This window comes from Lepidochelys kempii, chromosome 13 (assembly GCF_965140265.1).
Source record: "Lepidochelys kempii isolate rLepKem1 chromosome 13, rLepKem1.hap2, whole genome shotgun sequence".
Lineage (NCBI taxonomy): Eukaryota > Metazoa > Chordata > Testudines > Cheloniidae > Lepidochelys > Lepidochelys kempii.
This window is the reverse complement of record NC_133268.1, coordinates 7,072,151-7,093,209: the sequence shown is the minus strand read 5'-3', so window position 1 is coordinate 7,093,209 and position 21,059 is coordinate 7,072,151. Positions and strand designations below refer to the sequence as shown.

The 21,059-nt window shown below is 44.6% G+C and overlaps 1 protein-coding gene across 1 annotated transcript in view; it reads left to right on the top strand.

The window, feature by feature from the left end:
• Window positions 1-21,059, top strand: part of COL9A3 (collagen type IX alpha 3 chain) — a 72,354-nt gene that overhangs the window by 1,238 nt on the left and 50,057 nt on the right. Inside the window, exons 2-5 of the mRNA XM_073309113.1 lie at window positions 448-516; window positions 8,169-8,204; window positions 9,350-9,421; window positions 14,288-14,341. Coding sequence (XP_073165214.1) covers window positions 448-516; window positions 8,169-8,204; window positions 9,350-9,421; window positions 14,288-14,341 — 231 coding nt within the window. The remainder of the gene's footprint in view (window positions 1-447; window positions 517-8,168; window positions 8,205-9,349; window positions 9,422-14,287; window positions 14,342-21,059) is intronic.

Sequence of the window (21,059 nt, the reverse complement as noted above, 5' to 3'; positions counted from 1 at the left end):
TGAATGTCACTTTTAATAGCAACCGCATGCACAGATTACTCTAATTTAGCTTTTCCTTTTCTCTGTGTCTACTCTGAAAGATGAGTTGGGGGGGGGGAACCAACTCCTGTTAAGATGACTCAATTCGCTCCCCCGAGGGATTGTGCCTGTTTCTAAACTAAGTGACTAGGACCAGTTTCAGAGCCACTCGTGAAGCATGGGCAGATATGATTCACTGTAAGCTTCCCATTCAATCAACCACCCCTTCTGAACAGGGATGGATTGGGTCTCACGTAAGCACCAAGGATGTGCTCAGATTCTTAGCAAATAAGCCTGGAAAGATCCTTGCTCCCTCTAAGCCTGTCGTGGACAGAGAAGTGGCAGAGCAAGGGGGAGCTGGAGTCGTGCTGTGATCTGTGACCTACTGTGTGTGTTTTTTCTTCCGTTCTCTCTCCCCATCCCTCCCAGAGAGCAGGACCACGAGGCCCTCCTGGACCACGAGGACTCCCTGGACCACCTGGCAAGGAAGGCATAGATGTGAGTGCTGAGCAGCAGGCGGCAGGCTGAGCTGGGGGAGGGAGATGGGGTGGAGCAAGGGGAGGGTACATTTCAGAGAGGAATTCTTCTAGTCCTCCTATTGTCCAGAGAGAAGCTCCAGGCATTTGCGCAGCACTTCAGAGGGACCGAACGAACAGCCCATTTGCCGTAGGCAAGGAAACTGCAGAGGCTGAGTTATGTCTGGAGGTACTGCATGCCTAGGAGTTGCTCAGTGCCTTGCAGGATCAAGCCCTCAGTGCCAAGTGGGAGTTTATGACAAAGCTGGTGTGTACAACAAGGATTTGTTAATCTTCCTGGCATTCTGCAACGCTTTCTCTCTGGTATCTGCAAAGGATGCAGGTTAAAGGGTGGAGGACAGTGGTGGGTTTAGCGCAGCAGTTACTGTACCGGGTGTTCTTATTGCACGCTCAGCGCAATACTGTGTATTTTATACTGTTAGACAATTCTGTGTTTTAAAACGTGTCAAGCACCTGGCTCTCCGGAGAGGCCCTAGAAAGCTGAATTAAATACATCATGCTGGATGGTGATCTCATTCACGCTGGCTTGACACCACTATAGCTACACTGTCTTCAATGGAATTACCCCGGATTTACACCACTCTGATGGAAATCAGAATCTGGCCCATTGATTCCACTTGGAATTTAAATGTCCCTAGTTTGTAGCAAGAGGCAAATTAAATCTATGGGAATACTTCTGTGGTGGTTAATTCCTTATTATTAACCCTTCCCCAAGACTGCAGGGTCAGCATCTCAGCTACTGCAGAATTTAGTGAAGGAAAAAATCTTGTCCTATTTCTTTTAGTTGAAATTTTAGCTGAAATTAAATGAAATTTATACCCACTGGATAAAGACAGTCTTGTCTTCCACATCTATCATAGTGGATTAAAATCATTTCAGGTGATCTCAAGGAGACTATTAATATCTCAAAAACTAAGGATCAGATTCTGATCCCTTCATTCATGTTGACTAGCATCTTACTCCTTGAGCTACTCATGGTGTAATTTTGCTACTGGAGTCAGAGTGTCAGCATGGGGCCTTAAAAGCAGCCTTTCAAAATTATATTCCCCCCCCCATGCAAGTCTGTTTATTTTGGATGAGAGAGCTAAAAAAAAAGGTTTATTCCTTCGCATCCTGTTACGGGTGAACAAGTAGACTTTATGCCTATGATTGTAATTTTTTATGACCATTTTGCAAGGCTGGCCCCAGTGAAAACCTCATTGTTTTGCAGCCATTTCCCTCCAAGTGTTCACTAGACTAAGGGAAACCATTATCCTAAATAATCTTATCCTAGTTTTTAATAATGAATGGTTTAGAGAAGGTAGGTCGGTAGAACTTCTATCTAAAGTTTTGTAATAGAAGAACAAGGGAATTTAAAATGAAAGATAGCAAAGGAAGTTCTTTTCCACACAATTAGCCTGCAGAACCAATTGCCACAAGTTATCATTGCATGCCAGAGCTTAGCAGGATTCAGAAAAGGATTGGATATTTCTATGGGTAACGACAAAATCCAGAGTGATGATAATAAGGATTAAAAGAAGACCAAGATTTTAGGAGAGGTATAAACCTGCTGCTTCAGTTCATAGACAATCATCTAACTAATGGGGTTCAGACAGAAACTTTTCCTGGAAGCAGGCTGTTCTGTTACTGCTTTCCGCTGGGTTTCTTTCATCTTCCTCTGAAGCAGGTGTTACTGGCTGCTGTCAGAGACCTGATACTGGGCTAGATGGATGACTGGTCTGATCCAGTATGGCAATTCCTACGTTCCAAATACGGGGGGGTTCCCTCTAAACAATTTTCCACATAAACAGAAGTTAGTGTCCTTTGATTTTAATAATCCAAAGATACCATAGAATCATAGAAATATAGGTCTGGAAGGAACATCAGGAGGTCATCTATTCCGGGCCCCCAAAGCTGAGGCAGGAATTCAGTAGATCTAGTCCATCCCTGACAGATATGTTTCCAACCTGCTCTTAAAAACAACCAGCTTCCCTAGATAACCTGTTCCAGTGCTTAAGTCATTATAATTAGAAAGTTTTCTCTAATAGCTAACCTAAATCTTCCTTGCTGAAGATTAAGCCAATTATTTCTTATCCTTCCGCTGGCTGACGTGGAGAACAACTGATAGCCACCTTTAAAACAGCCTTTTACATATTTGAAGAGGGTTATCAGGTCCCCCGACCTCCGTCGTCTTTTCTCTTGACTAAACATGCCCAATTTTTTTTCAACCTTTGTTTTCTAAGTTCTTGTAATTTTTGTGGCTCTTTTCTGGATGCTCTCCAAGTTGTCCACATCATGTCACAATGCAGGCAAATCAGTGTTATCAAAGTGCGGGAGTCTGCTTAGATAGATGTTTTTGAAGATGTCAGTTGTTCTAAAACGAAAAGAAATAAAATGCTGTTCCTCACCCTACATGGACTGGGTTTCCCTTCAAGGAACCAAAGGCCATGCTTTCAAATGTGGCCTGTAATTCTAGGAAACCTCTGTTCTGGGCTCCACCCTGAGACGCCCCTGGCCCGAGTGCTCACAACTCCGACCAAAGTCAGCGGGAGCTGCAGATGGTCAGCACTTCTGAGGCATCGGGTTCAGTGTGTCTCAGGTGGGAGACCCAGAAATGGAGACATCCCCAACTAATGGCCAGTCATGAAAACTGGGCCCTCGTTATCCAACGTGGGCCTGATCCAGCAAAGCTCTGAGCACCAGTTGCACATTTTTAGGGGCTTGTCGAAGGCAATAAACTCGGAGGGCACTTGGCACCTTGCAGGATGAGGCCAGGTAATAATAATGAGTAATTAATCAGCTGAAGCTAGTCTTGATAGATCATAATATTAAACTGAGTTAAATCTAGGGGGAGCCAAACCCTGCGGTCCTAGTTCATGGCTTGCAGAGGGAGGTTGGTGAGAGTTTTGAGCATGTAAGGAATGCAGGATTTCTCTCATAGGCTGCCCTTAACTGAATGAAACAAGGATGCAGCAGGAGCAAAAAGAAGGGAAACATGCTGTCATATATTAATAAATGAGAAATGCTCATCAGTCATTCAGGGTCAGAGCCTCATACCATCCCACCCATTGAGTCTGCCAGGAATCCCATTGACTCAGAGCATCAGGGTCAAGATTTCTGTGGTTAGCATCGAGTGCACCAGCATGGTTTAAGGAGGAGTACCGCTTGCCAGGGTTCTCTTAAAAGACGTTGTGAGGTGTGTAGTCCCACATGGCTGTGCCTTTTTATAGCCCTGAATATAGAGGAACCTATTGAAGGTGTGTCCGAAATCTAGGCTGGTTTTTCTTTCATGAAAGAGTAGCTGTGTAAATGCCAGTACTGTAAAGAAATAATTTCTTATTTTTTTTATACCAGTGAGATCATTTTTAAAGGCATGCTCTGAACTTTTCTTGAGCATTTTAAGATTTCCTCATGTTGTTTTTTCCTGTTGTTTTCTAAAACCATCCTGGCCACGTTCAGTGCATAGATGGCTTTAGAGAGATGACTGTGCAGAATTACTAAAGAGCATTTGTGGCCAGATGTACACTGCAGAAGTGTGCAGCAACTGCTTAACATAGGCCTCAAACAATGAACAGTACATAACATGCAACTAAATTATTCAGGCCACCTCTGGATAAACCTCAAATGAACCCTACGCTCTTGGCACCCTTTCCAAAAGCTCCTTGCTTCACTTCTGCCTCTCACTTTCAATCCCATCGAAGTCTCCTATAATTATCTTCTTTAAAACACTGCATGTTCCATGATCTGTAACAAGGTAATTGCTTAGCTCCCAAGAATACAAAGAGTGTGTTGTGATTGAAGCAGTCACCAAAGAGTGGCTCTGAATTATTTCCAGCATGCAGTTGTTGCAAAGCCATTGTCAGTTCTCTAACAGACATTTCCCCTCTGGTGTGACTTTAATACAGAGTGGCTGAGACTAAGTAAACGGACTTCCATCTCATATAAAACCGGGGAGAACTATTCCGTTACTGACAGCAACTGATTCTAATTCACTAAGAAGGATGACCGCAATTTGCCCCCAGAGGTATAAATGCTGATCACGGTTCTGATTCTGACTGGGTCATGCTAGCACAGACCTCGGTGCTCAGGCAGAATTCCCCTGAAATCAAATAGGGACCCCCAAAGGGGTTCACGGTAGCAGATCCCAACATGTGATCAGGTCATAAGACAGGAGAACTGTTCCTGAGTGGCTTTCTCTAATGCTATGATCTATCTTGCTGCCATGTATCACTATCACAGAGGCCTGTAGGGAAGGGGGCAGGGTGATGGTGATAATCTAGGGGAGCGTATAAAACATTGCTGTTCATTCTGTTATTCAAAACCTGCCATCCCAACATAACTTCCCCCCTCATTTTCATTATAAAAGCTCTTCCCCAGATTGGCTAAGGGCCCCTATCTGTGGCATATTGCTGAGGCCATTCCATTGCAGCCCTTTGCTCAGAAAGTCAGAGCACAGTGACTCTCTCTATCTTCTGACCCTCCAAGCTGTGTGTTCTCGCAACAACCGTGCAACATGCAAATCCCTGCACTCTGACTGACACAGGGCAGCCGGTCCAAGCGTAGGGATTTGCATAGGAACTTTATGGTTGCAGACATAGTAAACATAGAGTCGTTTCTCAAATGCTTCCACCTTGGTTACTGTCTTCACAACTTCCCCTACCCAAAATGCCCACTGTAAAGATGGCCACCGCTAACCCTACTCAGTAGCAACTCCTGTGTCTCCACATCTCCTCCTAAGGAAGATTGCAGCTCTCACCTCCCCCCACAAGTGTAATTAACAAGAAAAATTAATTAAAAAGGCAACGTAAGTTTATTTATTTAATGCCTGCTCCATTCCAGCCATAGGCCCCCTCCCCAGCCATCTCTTTGCCCTGGAACTTACTTTACCCAGGATACACCTAGTACTACTTAAACCTGGAGTATCCTGAAACAATCTCTAGGTAGCCTTCTGGAGGGGAATGACCCACAGGTCTCTTTGATCATGGTCACTGAAAGGTTGTTTAAAAAACAGAAGCAGAAACTTTGTTGGGAAAGTAAATCCTGCCTTAAATTGTTTTCTGAAGAATTTTCCCCAAGTAGACATCACTGGTTTCTAGGCAAAGTTGGGGAGAAAAAGGTTAATATTCTCGCTGCTTCCGGGTGACTGGGGATTCTCTTTCCAAAAGAAAAATTCCTTGGTGGTGTCATAACTGGTTCTATGCCACCCGTTTCTGCCCCCCACTCCAGCGTGGGTGCAGGTGGGACTGTCGCGAGAAATGCTGTGCTCCCGTGACCACAAGGCTGCTCTAACTTTATGCCGGGATGGCTGGCTCCTCTAGTAGAAAAGAGGCAGGTAGCCATCCATGCCCCCTCCCCAGAGCACAGCTCAGGAGATCTGAGACACGTTGAACTCATGGGCATAACAGGCAACACGTTTTCTTAAATTATTAAGAAACATTGCAATATAGATTGTATTATCTCCTGTCACAGATACATAACACTTCCTGCACAGATTACTATAATTAGGCCATCTTCTTTGCAATTTTTTATGTTAAAATAGCTAGTGGGGTGAAGGAAATGCAATAGCAGTTTTTTAGGATAAAGAAAATCTTATTTTTCTCTTCATTTCAGCTACATTAATTAAATGCTAGGCTTGTCTGCAGCAGTTGATGGTTCTGTTTTAGGTACTGAGATGGGCCCCATTGCACCTCGCAATTTGTAATGCATTTATCCTCATAAGAGGGAGGTGCTTTTATCCCCATGTTGCAGACAGAGGCACAGCAAGACCAAGGGTCTGCTCAAGGAAGATGGTGGGAGAGCAGGGGATTGAGCCCTGGGATTCCCAAACCAATGGGTCATCGTATCCTCATGGTGTGTAGAGAAGATGAGCATTCCTCCCAAGGAAATGAAATAAAGCTCAGACAATTCCCATTCCTTCATATTGCTTGGTCCATTGCCTACGCTAATCTTTAAACAATATTTATATGCAGCATAGTGTTGGGTGTGGGGAGGCGTGGTCCAGCAACCGTAGTTGAGGTGACTCCTTTGTTGTACAGGCTATAACTCAAAGTCCAGTTTGGAGATTTTTTGTCACCTTTGTGCCTGGTTGTCAATGCCGTAATTTTAACCTGGCTCACCAGCAACACTGAAAATAGCAGCATTGCCTCATGGTGCAATGTTATCAGTAGGCAGCTACCTTACTTTTGCAATTGAATTGGGAGGGATGGAAATCAGTTGTTTTTCGCTTGTGCCTTCTTCACCCTCCCAAGATTAACCCTAGAAACAGAGCCCTTGAATATATTCCATTCAGACACATGTAGTCTGTCTCACCACTGGTTTATGGTCACATGTTCCCTTGAGAGTGTCACAAATCCTCAGGATGTCCTCTTGTGTCCGGTTTTGCATTTGGATCACCAGCTCAACAGAATGATGTGTAAAAGCTTCCGTGGCCAGACGGCTTCCTCTTTGCTTTACCTCTGAGGAAGCTCAGAGTGTAAATTGTTCCTGGAAGGGTCTGGGATAAATTATGCTGTTTGAGCAGAATTCAGAATCATAGACTCATAGGACTGGAAGGGACCTCAACAAGTCATCCAGTTCAGTCCTCTGCACTCATGGCAGGACTAAGCATTATCTAGACCATCCCTGGCAGGTGTTTGTCTAACCTGCTCTTAAAAATCTCCAATGATGGAGATTCCACAACCTCCCTAGGCAATTTATTCCAGTGCTTAACCACCCTGATAGTTAGGGAGTTTTTCCTAATGTCCAACCTAAACTGTTCTTCCTGCAATTTAAGCCCATTGCTTCTTATCCTATCCTCAGAGGTTAATGAGAACAATTTACCTCCCTCCTCTTCATAACAACCTTCTATGTACTTGAAAACTGTTCATCATGAATTAAAACTGTTAACTGAATCGCCTCTCTCTCCAGAGGTTGCTGGTGAAGAATATGTGGGTTTTGCTAGATAGAATTGCCAACCCTCCAGGATTGTCCTGGAGTCTCCAGGAATTAAAGATTAATCTTTCAGAACATAAGAACAGCCACACTGGGTCAGACCAAAGGTCCATCTAGCCCAGTATCCTGTCTTCTGACAGTGGCCAGTGCCACGTGCTTCAGTGGGAATGAACAGAACAGGTAATCATCAAGTGATCCATCCTCTGTCTCCCATACCCATCTTCTGGCAAACAGAGGCTAGGGACACCATCCCGTAATCTTTAATTAAAGATGTCATGTGATGAAACCTCCAGGATTATGTCAAACCAAAATTGGCAACCCTCAGAGACATGGAAGATTGGATCAGGGAGCTTCCCGCAGCTCGCATTGGCTGGGAATGGCGAACTGCAGCCACTGGGAGCTGCGAGCAGCCATACCTGAAGACACTCCAGGTAAACAAAGCATCTCATGGCCCGCCAGGGTCTTACCCTGAACAAGCCACGAACCAAGTTTGGGAACCACTGTTTTAGAGGATGGCAGGATCAATTGCTTAGCCTATAGAAAGTCACAGGCAGACCCTTTAACATGCAGGTCATCCCAAGTCATGGCAATTCTCCAAGTGGGCCTGGGGAGAAAAATGGACCTCTAATGAGTATGTATGTGGCTGCTGCAAAGAAACTGTGACAGGCAGAGATTTCAGTTTCATTGTCTTTTTCATTCTTGCAGGGAGAACCTGGCCCACCTGGTTTACCTGGCCCACCAGTAAGTATTTGCTGATCAACAACTAATTTACTCTCTCGCTTGTAAATCTGCTGTGAGGAATAATGTATGTGAATCACTAGTTTTTCAGCAGCAAGGGTCACAAACTGCCCTTTCTCCTCTCAGTCTGCAACAGAGCTCCTGTTTGCATGTTTGGTATGCCAAAAGAGAACAACCGGCAGCATGGAGTCAGCACTGACTTAAGAAGAAACATGCTTTCCTGTTTCATAGTTAGGAGAGCCGAGGATCTGGGATAAAGCATGAGAATAATGGCGCTAAAGGGCTTGTACTGTTGTTTGACTTTTTGCAGACATTGTTTTCACAGCTCTTTCAACATGAGGGAGAACGCTAGGTAAATGCAGCGTTTTTATACTGTTACACAGTACACTCGGCTCTGGCCTCCAGTTTGCACACTACTGTCTGGGTGTCCAAACAGTCATTTGTGCATCCTTCTGGTTGCTTGGTTTGCACACGCCAATGCAGCTTTTGCACCTTGAAAATGAGCGTAGGACACTTCTGCAACTGCTTTTAGTTTTACCTGCAAACGTGGACTGTAAAATCAAGCTTGGAAATTTGGCCGATAGTGGAAAAAATATGCAAACAAAAATGTGGAGTAAAGCAGCTTCAGTGACAAAATGAAATATTGTGACAGACTTTGCTATAGGTGGCAAAACATGCGGGACTCAATCCTCCACTCTGGCTCTGTAAAACTGAAGAGGGTGCGTGTGATAATGCTAGCATTATGTCGCCCCCATTCCTGAGATCATCCAGGGTCCTCTTTAGCTCCCTAGGCATCTTAGAGTCGTCCTAGGTCTCCTCAGAACTGTGCCAGCTGCAACCCACCCTGACCCCACTGCGCGCTCAGGGCTGCAATGAGGATCAGTACACGTACATGGAACTGCATGAGAAGAAAGATGTGCCAAACAATTACCAGGTTTATAGAAAAATGAACCAAAGCACATAAGTGTCTGGAGATTTACATACTTGTAGATTAATTATCAAATCCATTTATTTTGAAGACATTTTCCTGCATTGCAGGATATAAAATTAGCACTTTAAGAAATGAGCTGATCATGATCTAGCTTGTATTGGGTCTTAGCATGCTTCTGTAATTATATTAACAGTGACTGTCTATTAATCTGGTTTAGGGGCCGAAAGGTGCACCAGGGAAGCCTGGAAAGGCAGGTGAAGCAGGGTTACCTGGCCTCCCTGGAGTGGATGTGAGTATTTCAGCTTATTCTCTTGGATTGATAAAATATTTTACATTGGCATGAGCCCAAAGCAGCTTGTTACTTGCACTAGCTCTGCCGGAGCAGCAGACGTGGGTGCTGAACTGAGTCTGTGTCTTACGCACCAGGGGAAATCTTATGAGAGAGCAATGCAAACAGCAAATTTTAGTAGTTGTTGGGTTTTGCAGCATGTTTTGATCGGCGCGAAGTCAAAACATAGCGCATCAGTGGTCTATCCTAGGCACTGGCTGTCAGTGACCTGTTTTGATGATGTATATGATCAGCACTGTCTCTCTTCATGGTTACTCCCAGTGGCCCAGAACAGCCTCTGGCTGTTGTAGTTTCAGGAGATTTGAGGTGTAGAGAACATTTAAATCATCAGGTGTTCATTGTGCAAGCCTCAAAATCTTCCTTTTATTTGGGCTGTTTGCACCCACCTGAAGCATCAGTGGCATGAGCCAAGAGTAAACAAACCTACAAGAGTTCAGATTTTCTTCAGGTTCTGTTGCAAGTGGATTCTAGGTTCCCAGTAGGTTCAGAATAAACCTCTTCAGTCCTGTATGGGTGCTTGATGTCTTTTGGTCCTTTCCATCTTGAGATGCCAAATTACTGAAACACTGATACAGCTGCTGTATAATCAAGTATGAAAATAGACACACACATTTCTGATTCAGGAATGAGGAAGCAAAACATCAAACTGATAAAGTTTGGTCGGTTAAATCCTTTCAAAATGCATGAATGTAAACCAATTAATATTTTTGGATTCAGTGGCTCTTCAAGGCTTAATGAATGTGCTTCATTAGTCCATGTACAGCTGGCTTTTAGTGCAAATGAGGCACGGCTGTGATCTGGTGGTAAAGGTGCTACCAAAGGCCAATTACTAGTATGAGATCTAGTGGTTTGAATGCAATGGTAGAGCACTGAAACCATAACTGGCCAGTCTTCCATGGACTTCTTGCAGCCTGGCATTATTCTTTGCTGTCCTGTAGCTCATTGTGCACTGTCCTGCCCTAAAATCAGCACATATCTACCTTCCTGATGAGAGCACAGCAGCTGCATTCAGAGAATTGTGGGTCTCCGAGCCTAGCATACTACGACTGCCTGCCACCAAGCATCTAACCAGATCACGTACAGCTCTCCATCTCTTGATCCAAATGCTGTAGCTTTGTACTATGAGAACCTGGAAGTGAAACTGACTCAAAATACATCATGTCTGCTTTCATTCTGCCAGCTGAGTGAAATTCTGATGGTAAAAACTATATAAACAAGGAAAATAAAAATAGATTATCTGGACAAGTGCAATGCTATGGTGCTTGGTTGCAAACACTACGAGGAAATCTTTAAACATAAATGTAATTGATTTGTTTTTAAAGTGGCTTATAAAAACTTGTCTTGTTACTATTAGTAATTTTTTTTTTTTAAAGATAACCTAAATTTGGTTCTAAACTCCCTGGCAGTGTCCCTTTATCTATACAGTTGCTTCTGTAATTATTGTACATTCCCTTTCCTCAGCAAGGTTCTGGAGATTGTCTTCTCTCACCTCCTACACAACCTGCCGACCTCTTTCATTCTGATCTTTGACCCTTATGTACTAGTGAGGTTTGCCCTTCTGAGTGGTTAATCGCCTGCTTCTGAGCACATATCTCTCTCACTATATCTGATCTTCATAAGGCTTGTTACACTAGCCATCTTTCCACTAGACAATTTCCAATGCCTTGAGAAAAGGCAGTGGGGTAGTCCCTCAGCTGGTATAAATTGTCATAGCTCCACTGATTTTTCATTGAGCTATGACTGTTCATACCCACTGAGAATCTATCCCAATGTCTTCGTCAGTCTCCTTTTATGGTTTTCCTAACTATCCTGTATATTTGCTGGGCTAAACGTTTAACACTTGCTATCCTCCATTATGGAGCACATGCCTCTTCCTAAAAAGAAAAGGAGTACTTGTGGCACCTTAGAGACTAACCAATTTATTTGAGCATAAGCTTTCGTGAGCTACAGTTACGTGAGCTGCATGCATCCGATGAAGTGAGCTGTAGCTCACGAAAGCTTATGCTCAAATAAATGGGTTAGTCTCTAAGGTGCCACAAGTACTCCTTTTCTTTTTGCGAATACAGACTAACACGGCTGCTACTCTGAAACATGCCTCTTCCTGTTTTCCTTTTGTCTCCTTCCTCTGAGTTGTTTCGTTGCTGGCTTGAACACTGCTTCTAGGGGGATGGCAGCCCAGCTCTAGATCTGTTGACATCTGCCTGAGCCCCGTCTCTCCCATTGCTCTCTGGCTCGATCAGGTCCTCGCTACACCGTGACTTCTTAGTACCGAATCTTTCAAAGACTCAAGTTCTTCTCCTAGGTGAAAACACAAACCAACCAAAACCCTGCATTATCTCATCTCTCTGATTTCACTGCACTCTGCTTAACTTTCCTTCCAAGGCCCGAAAACCTGGACTCATCCTTAACCCAAATCGCCTTCTTCACACCACCTCTTCTGTTTCTGTATGCTGTCTGTCACCCTCTCTGGAACTCTCCCTGGATTGGTCCTTACACCAACCCTGACTTTGCTGAAATCCCTTATCCACGTGTTAATCACTTTCCTCCCTGTCCATTACGGTTCTCTTTTATGACCTTAAATTCCCATTCTTGATACTTCAGAGAGGTCAATGCTACAGCCAGGTCACTCTTGGCCTAGGAATTGTGACCAGTAGCAGCCCATCCTCCATCACTTAATCCTGGGTCTGTCTCCAAAACCCAATTCATGTTTGCCTTCCGGGTTTCCTGACATCTCTGTGGACTCATTCCACTCCATCTAACTTTGTCCCAAGCTCAGTCACTCCATGCTCTCCCTTCCCACTCCGGCCATGCTCTCCTTTCCATTCCCCATGGTGGACCCAAACTGTGACCCGATGTTGCATTTCTACTGCCTCATCTGTCTGGCAGTGACTTCCTTCCTCCCTCTAAGATGTTGAACCCCTGCCTATATTTGACTCTGACCTTAAAACTTTCCTTTTCTTTAGTAGCTTTTACAGGGACACCGTAAGCATTTTGAGTCCTACTGAGTCACATCTGCCCATTAAGAGCAATTTACTCCAAGAAATAGGTCACTCAAAGCGTAGGGTACTCTTAGAGTAGAGGTGGGCAAACTACGGCCCACGGGCCACATCCAGCCCTTAGGACCATCCTGCCCAGTCCCTGAGCTCCCGGCCGGGGAGGCTAGCCCCCGGACCCTCCCCTGCAGCACAGGGGAGCACAGCTGGCTCCAGCCGGGTGGGGCGCTCCTGCTGCTCTGAGCAGCATGGTAAGGGGGCGGAGGGTCCCGGGGGCAGTCAGGGAGCAGAGGGCAGTTGGATGGGGCGGAGGTTCTGGGGGCAGTCAGGGGCCTGGAAACGGGGAGTGTTGGGAGTGGGAGTCCCTAGTCCCAGGGGGGCCTGTCAGGAGGCAGGGGTGTGGATAGGGGACAGGGAGCAGAGAGCAGTTGGATAGGGGGTGGGAGTCCTGGGGGGCAGTTAGGGGTGGGGGGTCCCGGGAGAGGGCGGTCAGGGGACGAAGAGCAGAGGGTGGTTGGCTAGGGGGTGGGAGTCCCAGTGGGGGCTGTGAGGGGGCGGGGGTGTGGATGGGAGAGGGGCAGTCAGGGGACAGGGAGAAGGAGGGGTTGGATGGGGGTGGGTCCCAGGGGGCGGTTAGGGGCAGGGGTCCCAGGAGGGGGTGGTGAGGGGACAAGGAGCGGGGGGAGTTGGATGGGTTGGGGGTTCTGAGGGGGGGCAGTCAAGGGGCAGGAAGTGGGAGGGGGCGGATAGGGGGTGGGGGCCAGGCTGTTTGGGGCGGCACAGCCTTCCCTACCTGGCCCTCCGTACAGTTTTGCAACCCCAATGCGACCCTCAGGCCAAAACGTTTGCCCACCCCTGACTTAGAGTGAGTATGGGAATCCCTTCATGGTACTGCAGCACATGGAAGACATTTGTGTATAAAGGTATGGTATTATTGCGCTGTCTCATTTATTGTGATCCTAGAAAAGGGATTTGAATTGCTTGCTGGCCCGATCCTGCCAGGACTTACACACCTGAATAACTTCATTCATGTGAGCAGTTCCACTGGAATCTTTGCAGGATCAGGCCTTATAACACTGTTCCTAAACCAAGCTAAGCATTGAAACGGAGTCCCAGAATCTGGAACCTCACAGGTTTCAAGACACAGAAACATACGGCTATCGATTCTTTTTTCTTAACATTCATGACATGTTTTTAAACAGTACACCCCAAATCACAGTTAAAATGATCAGTACTGTAACCATTTTAAAATGAATAACTGATGGAATAACACTTCCTTTTAACAGCCATATGTGTTTTGAACATTTACTTTAGAGGCAAATTAAATGAAGACATTTATTTTTAATATCCGATTAGGGATCTAACCATGAAAGTAGGACAAAACCTTCAAGAGCCAAAAATGTTCAAAAGTAGGTGCAACATATACCCACTGTATGCAAAAACTGGCATTTGCATGGGCACATCAGATAATTGCATGCACAACTCTGGGGTTCTGAGGCCACTGTAGGAGCACACCCTGGGCTGCATGAGCACCCGTTGGCCCTAGCTTTGGAAATTTGGCCCAAATTTTAGCTGTGGTTAAACAGTAACTGACTTGGATGTTTCACCAGACTTGCTGAACGAGCAGAAGAGACCCATGTACTTTCAGTTCCGTCCCTGGTTTCTCATGAAGAGGATGGTGGTCAGGATTTCATGGGATTTGGACACCCATCTCCCTTAGCTCTTCTGTAATAGGGATATTGGTTGGAGTTTCCAACAGGCTCTAGATCTGTCTTCTTCTCTGCTCTTATCTCTGCCTTTCTTTCCGTCCCAGGGTTTAACAGGACCTGATGGCCCGCCCGGCCCAAATGGGCCACCAGGAGAAAGAGTAAGTAATAGAACTTAAATCCTTAGTCTGCTTACATTTATATTCTCACGGTACTGCTCAATGGTGATTTCAAATCTCTTTGTAACTTGGTGACATTTAGGATATTATTTATTATTTGTATAGTCCGAGTACCTAGGAGCCCTAGTCATGGATCATTTCTCCATTGTGCTAGGCCCAGTACACCCCTTGTATGCTTGAAACCAACCCGCTGTTCTCATCTCCCAGAATTTTTTTTTTCCCCATGCAATTATGATCTAGGGTTGTGCACTGGGTCTAATGTTTGTATTTCAGGTGTTTGCGTGTTGACATATTTCACTGGTTTGTTTCTAATTGCCTCAGAGAGCCATGTACGCAACTGGTCTTGGATGTCCTGGATAAGGAAATACCATTAGCAGACCAGATCATGTGATGCTTTTGGTGCATAACTAGCTCCTTGACGCATTCAGAGAGCCTGTGTAAAACATAAATTTAATTAACAGGCTTTCCAGGTTTATCCAAATACCGTTCTTAGGGCTTTATTTGTGGTTTGAGTACAGGGTCCTGGGTTTTGTTTTTTTTCTACTGCTGCTTTTTTTTTTTTTTTTTTTTTTATCAGTTGTGTGGACTGGTGTCTTTCATTCATTCCTGGGTCGTGGTCACACTTGACATGGTGACCTCATTAGTTGCATCAGCATGGGTGTCACAGCCTTCACAGCAAGAAGCAAGATGGATTTTCTTTTTTTCCATTTCATGTAATACCTGCTTATAGGAACGCTGCCAAGGGGCACTATGGGAAAGAGAGATGTCTGCCTTAGGTATTACATTGTGTTAGGTTCTCAAGCATGGTCAGTCATGGAGCAAACCTGTGCTCTTGGCTGCTTCCCATCTGTGTTGGCATTCTCCACTTGAGACGCCATCTCTGTTGCAGTCGTCTTCAGTAAAAACAGAAGGTGTGGAAGGGTGTTGTGTACAAAGAGGAGATAATTAGGGGGAGGTTTTCTGATGCACTCACCTTTGGCTGAACTGGGCTCCCATCGCAGTCAGTGAGTGTTTTTATCTTTGACTTCAGTGGGAGCACAGCTAGGCCAACGCTGAACATTTTTGAAAATCCCCACCCACGGGGCCCAAGGGCCTGATCCTGTGAAGTTATGGGTGCTCTCAACTTCCCTTCAAGGGGAATGTTGGGGATGCTTGGCACCTCCTAGGATCTAGCCCTGATTTTCAATACAAAGAAGGCCTGGACCACACAAACAGGAGTGAGTTTGTGCCTCATTTGCACGTTCTGTTACCCATATTTGCACGTGCCCATTTGAGCGCACACACCTGATATCCATGTGCAAACAGGGTATCTGAGTATTTGATGTATGCTCAAAGTAACTCACACTTTAAGCATTTAGCTGAAGCATGCAAATTCATGATTAGCACACACAACGACCTAACTGTATGCTCAGATGAGACATGTTCCCAGGTCTTGAAAACCGGTTTGTCAGCAGGGTGCAAATTTTAGATCTGTTGATATTTAAAGCATCTTTTTAAGGTCAGCGATCCATCTAGGAAGTCTTTTTATAGTCAGTGTAATAAAAGCATGGGAAGAAATTGTTGAATTTGAAAACAGAGCTTTAGCACTGCAGCATTGCTATCCTAACTTCGTTTCCTCTGACCCTTATTCAAGAAAGCACGTAAGAACCGTTGCAGTCAATGCAATACAAGCATGTGCGTACTGTCTTCAATGGGTGTAAGCATGTGCTTAAAGTTAAGCACATACTTAAGTACTTTTCTGAATAAGGATGTTTTCCTAAACTTGGGCCTCTATGTGTAAAAAGGCTCTTCTGGCTGTCACTATGAACAGGTGTGCTTGGCATATGGCAGTGTATTCACAAGAGATTTTTAGCTTCTGTTACCATATTATTGATAAATGTTTCTGTTCTCCCATAAAGGCTCTGCCTCTCTTGGTTTTGCAAAGAGATTCTAAAGCACCCTAATGAAATAGTTCAGTTACTCTGACACTCTAGGTCTGTTCTCCCACTGTCCACAACTCCCATTGACTTTAGTAGTGGGACTGTTCCTATACCAATGGCATTGTCATCCCTGAGAAGTTTTTAAACAAGAAAACAGTTAATTTTGGCTGTGAGATTATCACCTTATTGCTGATGCCAAAGGATTTTAAAGATTTAAAAGATCAAAAGATTTTAAAAGGGCTTGTCAAGGTTCCTTCCCCACTCTGAACTCTAGGGTACAGATGTGGGGACCTGTATGAAAACCTCCTAAGCTTACTTTTACCAGCTTAGGTTAAAACTTCCCCAAGGTACAAACTATTTTACCTTTTGCCCTTGGACTTTATCGCTGCCACCACCAAACGTCTAACAAGTATATAATTGGGAAAGAGCCCGTTTGGAAACGTCTTTCCCCCCAAAATCCTCCCAACCCTTACACCCCCTTTCCTGGGGAAGGCTTGATAAAAATCCTCACCAATTTGCATAGGTGAACACAGACCCAAACCCTTGGATCTTAAGAACAATGAAAAAGCAATCAGATTCTTAAAGGAAGAATTTTAATAGAAGAAAAAGTAAAAAGAATCACCTCCGTAAAATCAGGATGGTAAATACCTTACAGGGTAATTAGATTCAAAACATAGAGAATCCCTCTAGGCAAAACCTTAAGTTACAAAAAGACACAAAAACAGGAATCTACATTCCATTCAGCACAGCTTATTTTCTCAGCCATTTAAAAGAATCAGAATCTAATGCATAACTAGCTAGATTACTTACTAAGTTCTAAGACTCCATTCCTGTTCTGTCCACAGCAAAAGCATCACACAGAGCAAGAGAGAGACTTTGTTTCTCCCTCCCCCCAGCTTTTGAAAGTATCTTGTCTCCTTATTGGTCATTTTGGTCAGGTGCCAGCGAGGTTATCCTAGCTTCTTAACCCTTTACAGGTGAAAGGGTTTTCCTTTGGCCAGGAGGGATTTTAAAGGTGTTTACCCTTCCCTTTATATTTATGACAGGGCTGTTTGAGGTTTAGTGTTTTATACTGTACACAATGTAGAATGGTTTCAGAGTAGCAGCCATGTTAGTCTGTATTCGCAAAAAGAAAAGGAGTACTTGTGGCACCTTAGAGACTAACCAATTTATTTGAGCATCAGCTTTCGTGAGCCTCAGCTCACTTCATCGGATGCATTCAGTGGAAAATACAGTGAGGAGAATTTATTATTCAGTGGAATGCATCCGATGAAGTGAGCTGTAGCTCACGAAAGCGTATGCTCAAATAAATTTGTTCGTCTCTATGGTGCCACAAGTACTCCTTTTCTTTTTACAATGTAGAATGCATCAATAAATTAGTGGATCTCTGAGCAAATACCAAGACTCAACTACTTTCTAGAACTCATAATTCATATTTATGTCTGAATTTAGAATGCCATATTAGGCATGCATTTTATATACTGTATCCATGTATATTCAGAAATAATATTGCCCCACTATAAAAAATTACAGTAAGATCATTTTCCAATCATAAAAGAAAGCACAGTGTTATCAGGAGAATGAGTTGAGTCAGAAAATACATTAACTGATGCACCTCCACTGAACTGTGTCATACCATCTGATTCCAGGACTGCATATTGACCTATAATTGTTGAAAAGTAGAAGGAACCTTCATTGTTATGTATTAAGGACCTGAACTTGCCTTGCTGAAGTCAATGGGAGTTGTGCAATTGATTTCAGTGGGAGCAGAATCCAGGTTTAACTCAGTAGGTGTCAGGAACTTAACATTTTCTTTTTACAGGAGAGGTATCTAGCCTTGTCTTCCGTGGTTGTAAAGGTTTTAGGGTTAAAGATGAAAGCGATCAGAAGAAAACCTGAGTTATATGCAGTAGGACAATGGTGGGGTTGACATTTGCAACAGAGTTGATTTTTATCGGATTACAGCCTGTTCCTAGCAAGACTCTTCTTAATGAGGCACTTGGTGCCTCAGAAATCTGTTTGCTTAACCATCCTCTTTAAATTTAATAAGGGAAAACATTTCTAATCTGGGTTGGTATGCAGACATTTTGGGGTGGAATGGCAGTGCTTCCTGGGATCACCAAGTAGACATTCTGACCAGCAGTTACTGAGTTGTTTTCCAGCTCTATCTGTCCTGTTATCACACTCTGAATTGGATATAATTTCAGACTCTTTTCAAACTCAGAAAATGCCCCTGAAATAGTTCTGAATTAAAATAATGGCTTCCTGGCTGAGCGATTGGGTGCCAAGTTTTAACCATGAGTGAGGGTCCTTTGGCTTCCTTTTAAATCCCTCTGAAAATAAAGGTCCCTTCCATTTCCCAGGCATGTTCTGTGGAACCCAAATACATGGCCATAATATTTAAGTACTTCCACTCCTGACAGCAATCTGGACCAGGACGTGGGAAGGCATGAAAGAGAACATGCAGTGAAAGTTATCATAAATCTTCTGAACTCTAAGACTGGCATGTTTAAAGGATCCAGGAGGATTATGCACCCTTAGGCCCCTTAAAAAATCCTAGCCCATAGAAAAATAACTTCTGGTTCAGTAAGTTTTGGGTGGTGGCATGCGAGAGTTTTATCAGAACTGGTTCATCCCAGCCTAATTTGACAGGCTCTGAAAGATGCTATATTTCTTGACGGACTAGTCTCCAAACACACACAAAATTCCTCAGTAGAAGGTAATGGGGCTGTTAGGGTGCATTTGTGCCAGTGTTGTCTCAGAGACACCTGCAATTTATTGTCTATGCTTCTGCTTTCACTTCCCTCCCCCCCCACCCATTTCTAAACTGTGCATTTAAAAAAATACACCCCCCCACCCAAAAAAAAATCAAAAAAGAATAACAGCCAAGGCAAGTGGAGTGCAAAGGCACCCCTGGCAGCCTGACACACTCCCCAAGACAAGGAGAAAATCCCGCGAAGGCTGCTCTTCAAGTGGGAACCTGACCTTCACGCTCTTTCCCTGGGGAGTTGCTGGGAGGACAAGGGAGCTCTTTTGGCAATTTCACAGGGGTTCCATGCATGCCGCCCGATTCAATATCTGGGCCTACGTATGCAATTATGTGGGTGAAATTCTGAAAACCCGGGGGCTAAGTTCACCATGGCATGTGCGGTGGTTCTAGTTTGTGCTTGCAGTCCCCATGCACAATTACACATACACACTGGCAGAATCGACCGTTTGTGTATGCCCTCATGGGAACTGCATGTGCAAATTGGGCATGGATTTTGGGCAAGCGTTTTGTGACCCTGCGGCAATCGGATCCTGAGGGTCCGCAAATGTAACAGACGAGCACTCCACTCGCATGGGGCTTTCTTTGTAAATGGATGGTGATTTTTACTGGCTGAGCATTAAGTTTAAAATGTCCTATAAATAAATACGTCGCTTCTTGTGTGTCTGAGTCTGTCACCTCCCCGTTTACTGTTCTGAGTTCTGCCTTTTCCCTGGAATCGCAGCGACTGAGAACAATAGTAGCGACGCAGGTAAAGAGCTGTGGGTGCTGGAGAACAAAGCCATTCTATCTCGTGTCGTGAGCATCAACGCAGCATAGAAAAATTCAATGTGAGGCCTGTGTTGGTGCCATTGAACAAAAAATGAGCTCACTATAACTCACGTTGAATAAGAGTGGCACATCTCCTCCTCCTCCTCCTCCTCCCTCATGCTTGTTAAAATGAATAATTAAGTCAACGTGCTGTCTGGCTGTATTTTCCTCACTCCGTCACAGCTAAACCTCCTTCCTTTCTGGTTAAGAATAGGCTAAGAACTTTGAGAACATCAGTCAGCTTAAACTCAAGCAGAAACTCTTCTCAGTAGAAAAGAGGGTCAGGCGTGGGGTCTACTATTTGTGTGTTTACACATTTCATTGACTTTTTCAAGCTTCCTGGAGCCATTGATGGCACTGAAATAACATGAGCTGGTCTCCTGATGCTCTTTCATTTCCCAGGTGGTAGCAATATCGTGGGAAGGCCAGATGGTGTGTTACTTGGACCGATAAATTGTTCTCTAAGACTAACAATGGTGGTGAAAACTTTAAAAAGACTCTGCTACTGAGGTTTTGCCCAAATACCCAGAGATTCACATTGAAGCAGGTTTCTGTGGAACTCCCATGCATTTCCCATGCATGGATTTGTATAAACCTTTAGTTCCTGGGTACCTCGCAGCTTCCTAAGTTATGTTCTGTAGACATCGATCCTGTGTGCGCCAGTCATCTGAGATAAGAAGTAAACTGTTCCATTTTCCCTGGTAGATACAGGTGCATTTAGGGAGTGGAACTCGCTCCCCCAGGAGGTCTGCTTCAGCTTCTCCCCTTCCCATTTTCCCAAAGGCCCCTGAAAATACTGACCCACATCTTTGACTGAGGCTTTGAGCTCCCTTCTGTGCTGCTCAGATCCTGGTCTGGCTGTGCACAGGGCTGGTCCTTGGGTGTACCTTAGAGTGGCCATCAATGTCCCTGCGGGGCTGATACAGCAGCTGGGAATTGCTGAGATGTAGGGAAGCCCCAGCCAAGTTCTGGTTTCCCTGCACGTGCCCCCTACACTGTCTCCAAGGAGGGTCTTGTAGGAGCTGTATTGCTGTAGGATGCCGCTGTAGGGCTGTTTTGGGCAGACAGAGTGGCACAAAGCAGCCCTAAGGCAAGGGAGAAGCTGCCACTGGGGTGTTTTTCAGGTTTAATGTAAATCGGATTGTATATTGGACCCACCCCCTTTTTCATGGTGACACGTTATTTGCCTTTCAATATTATTGTT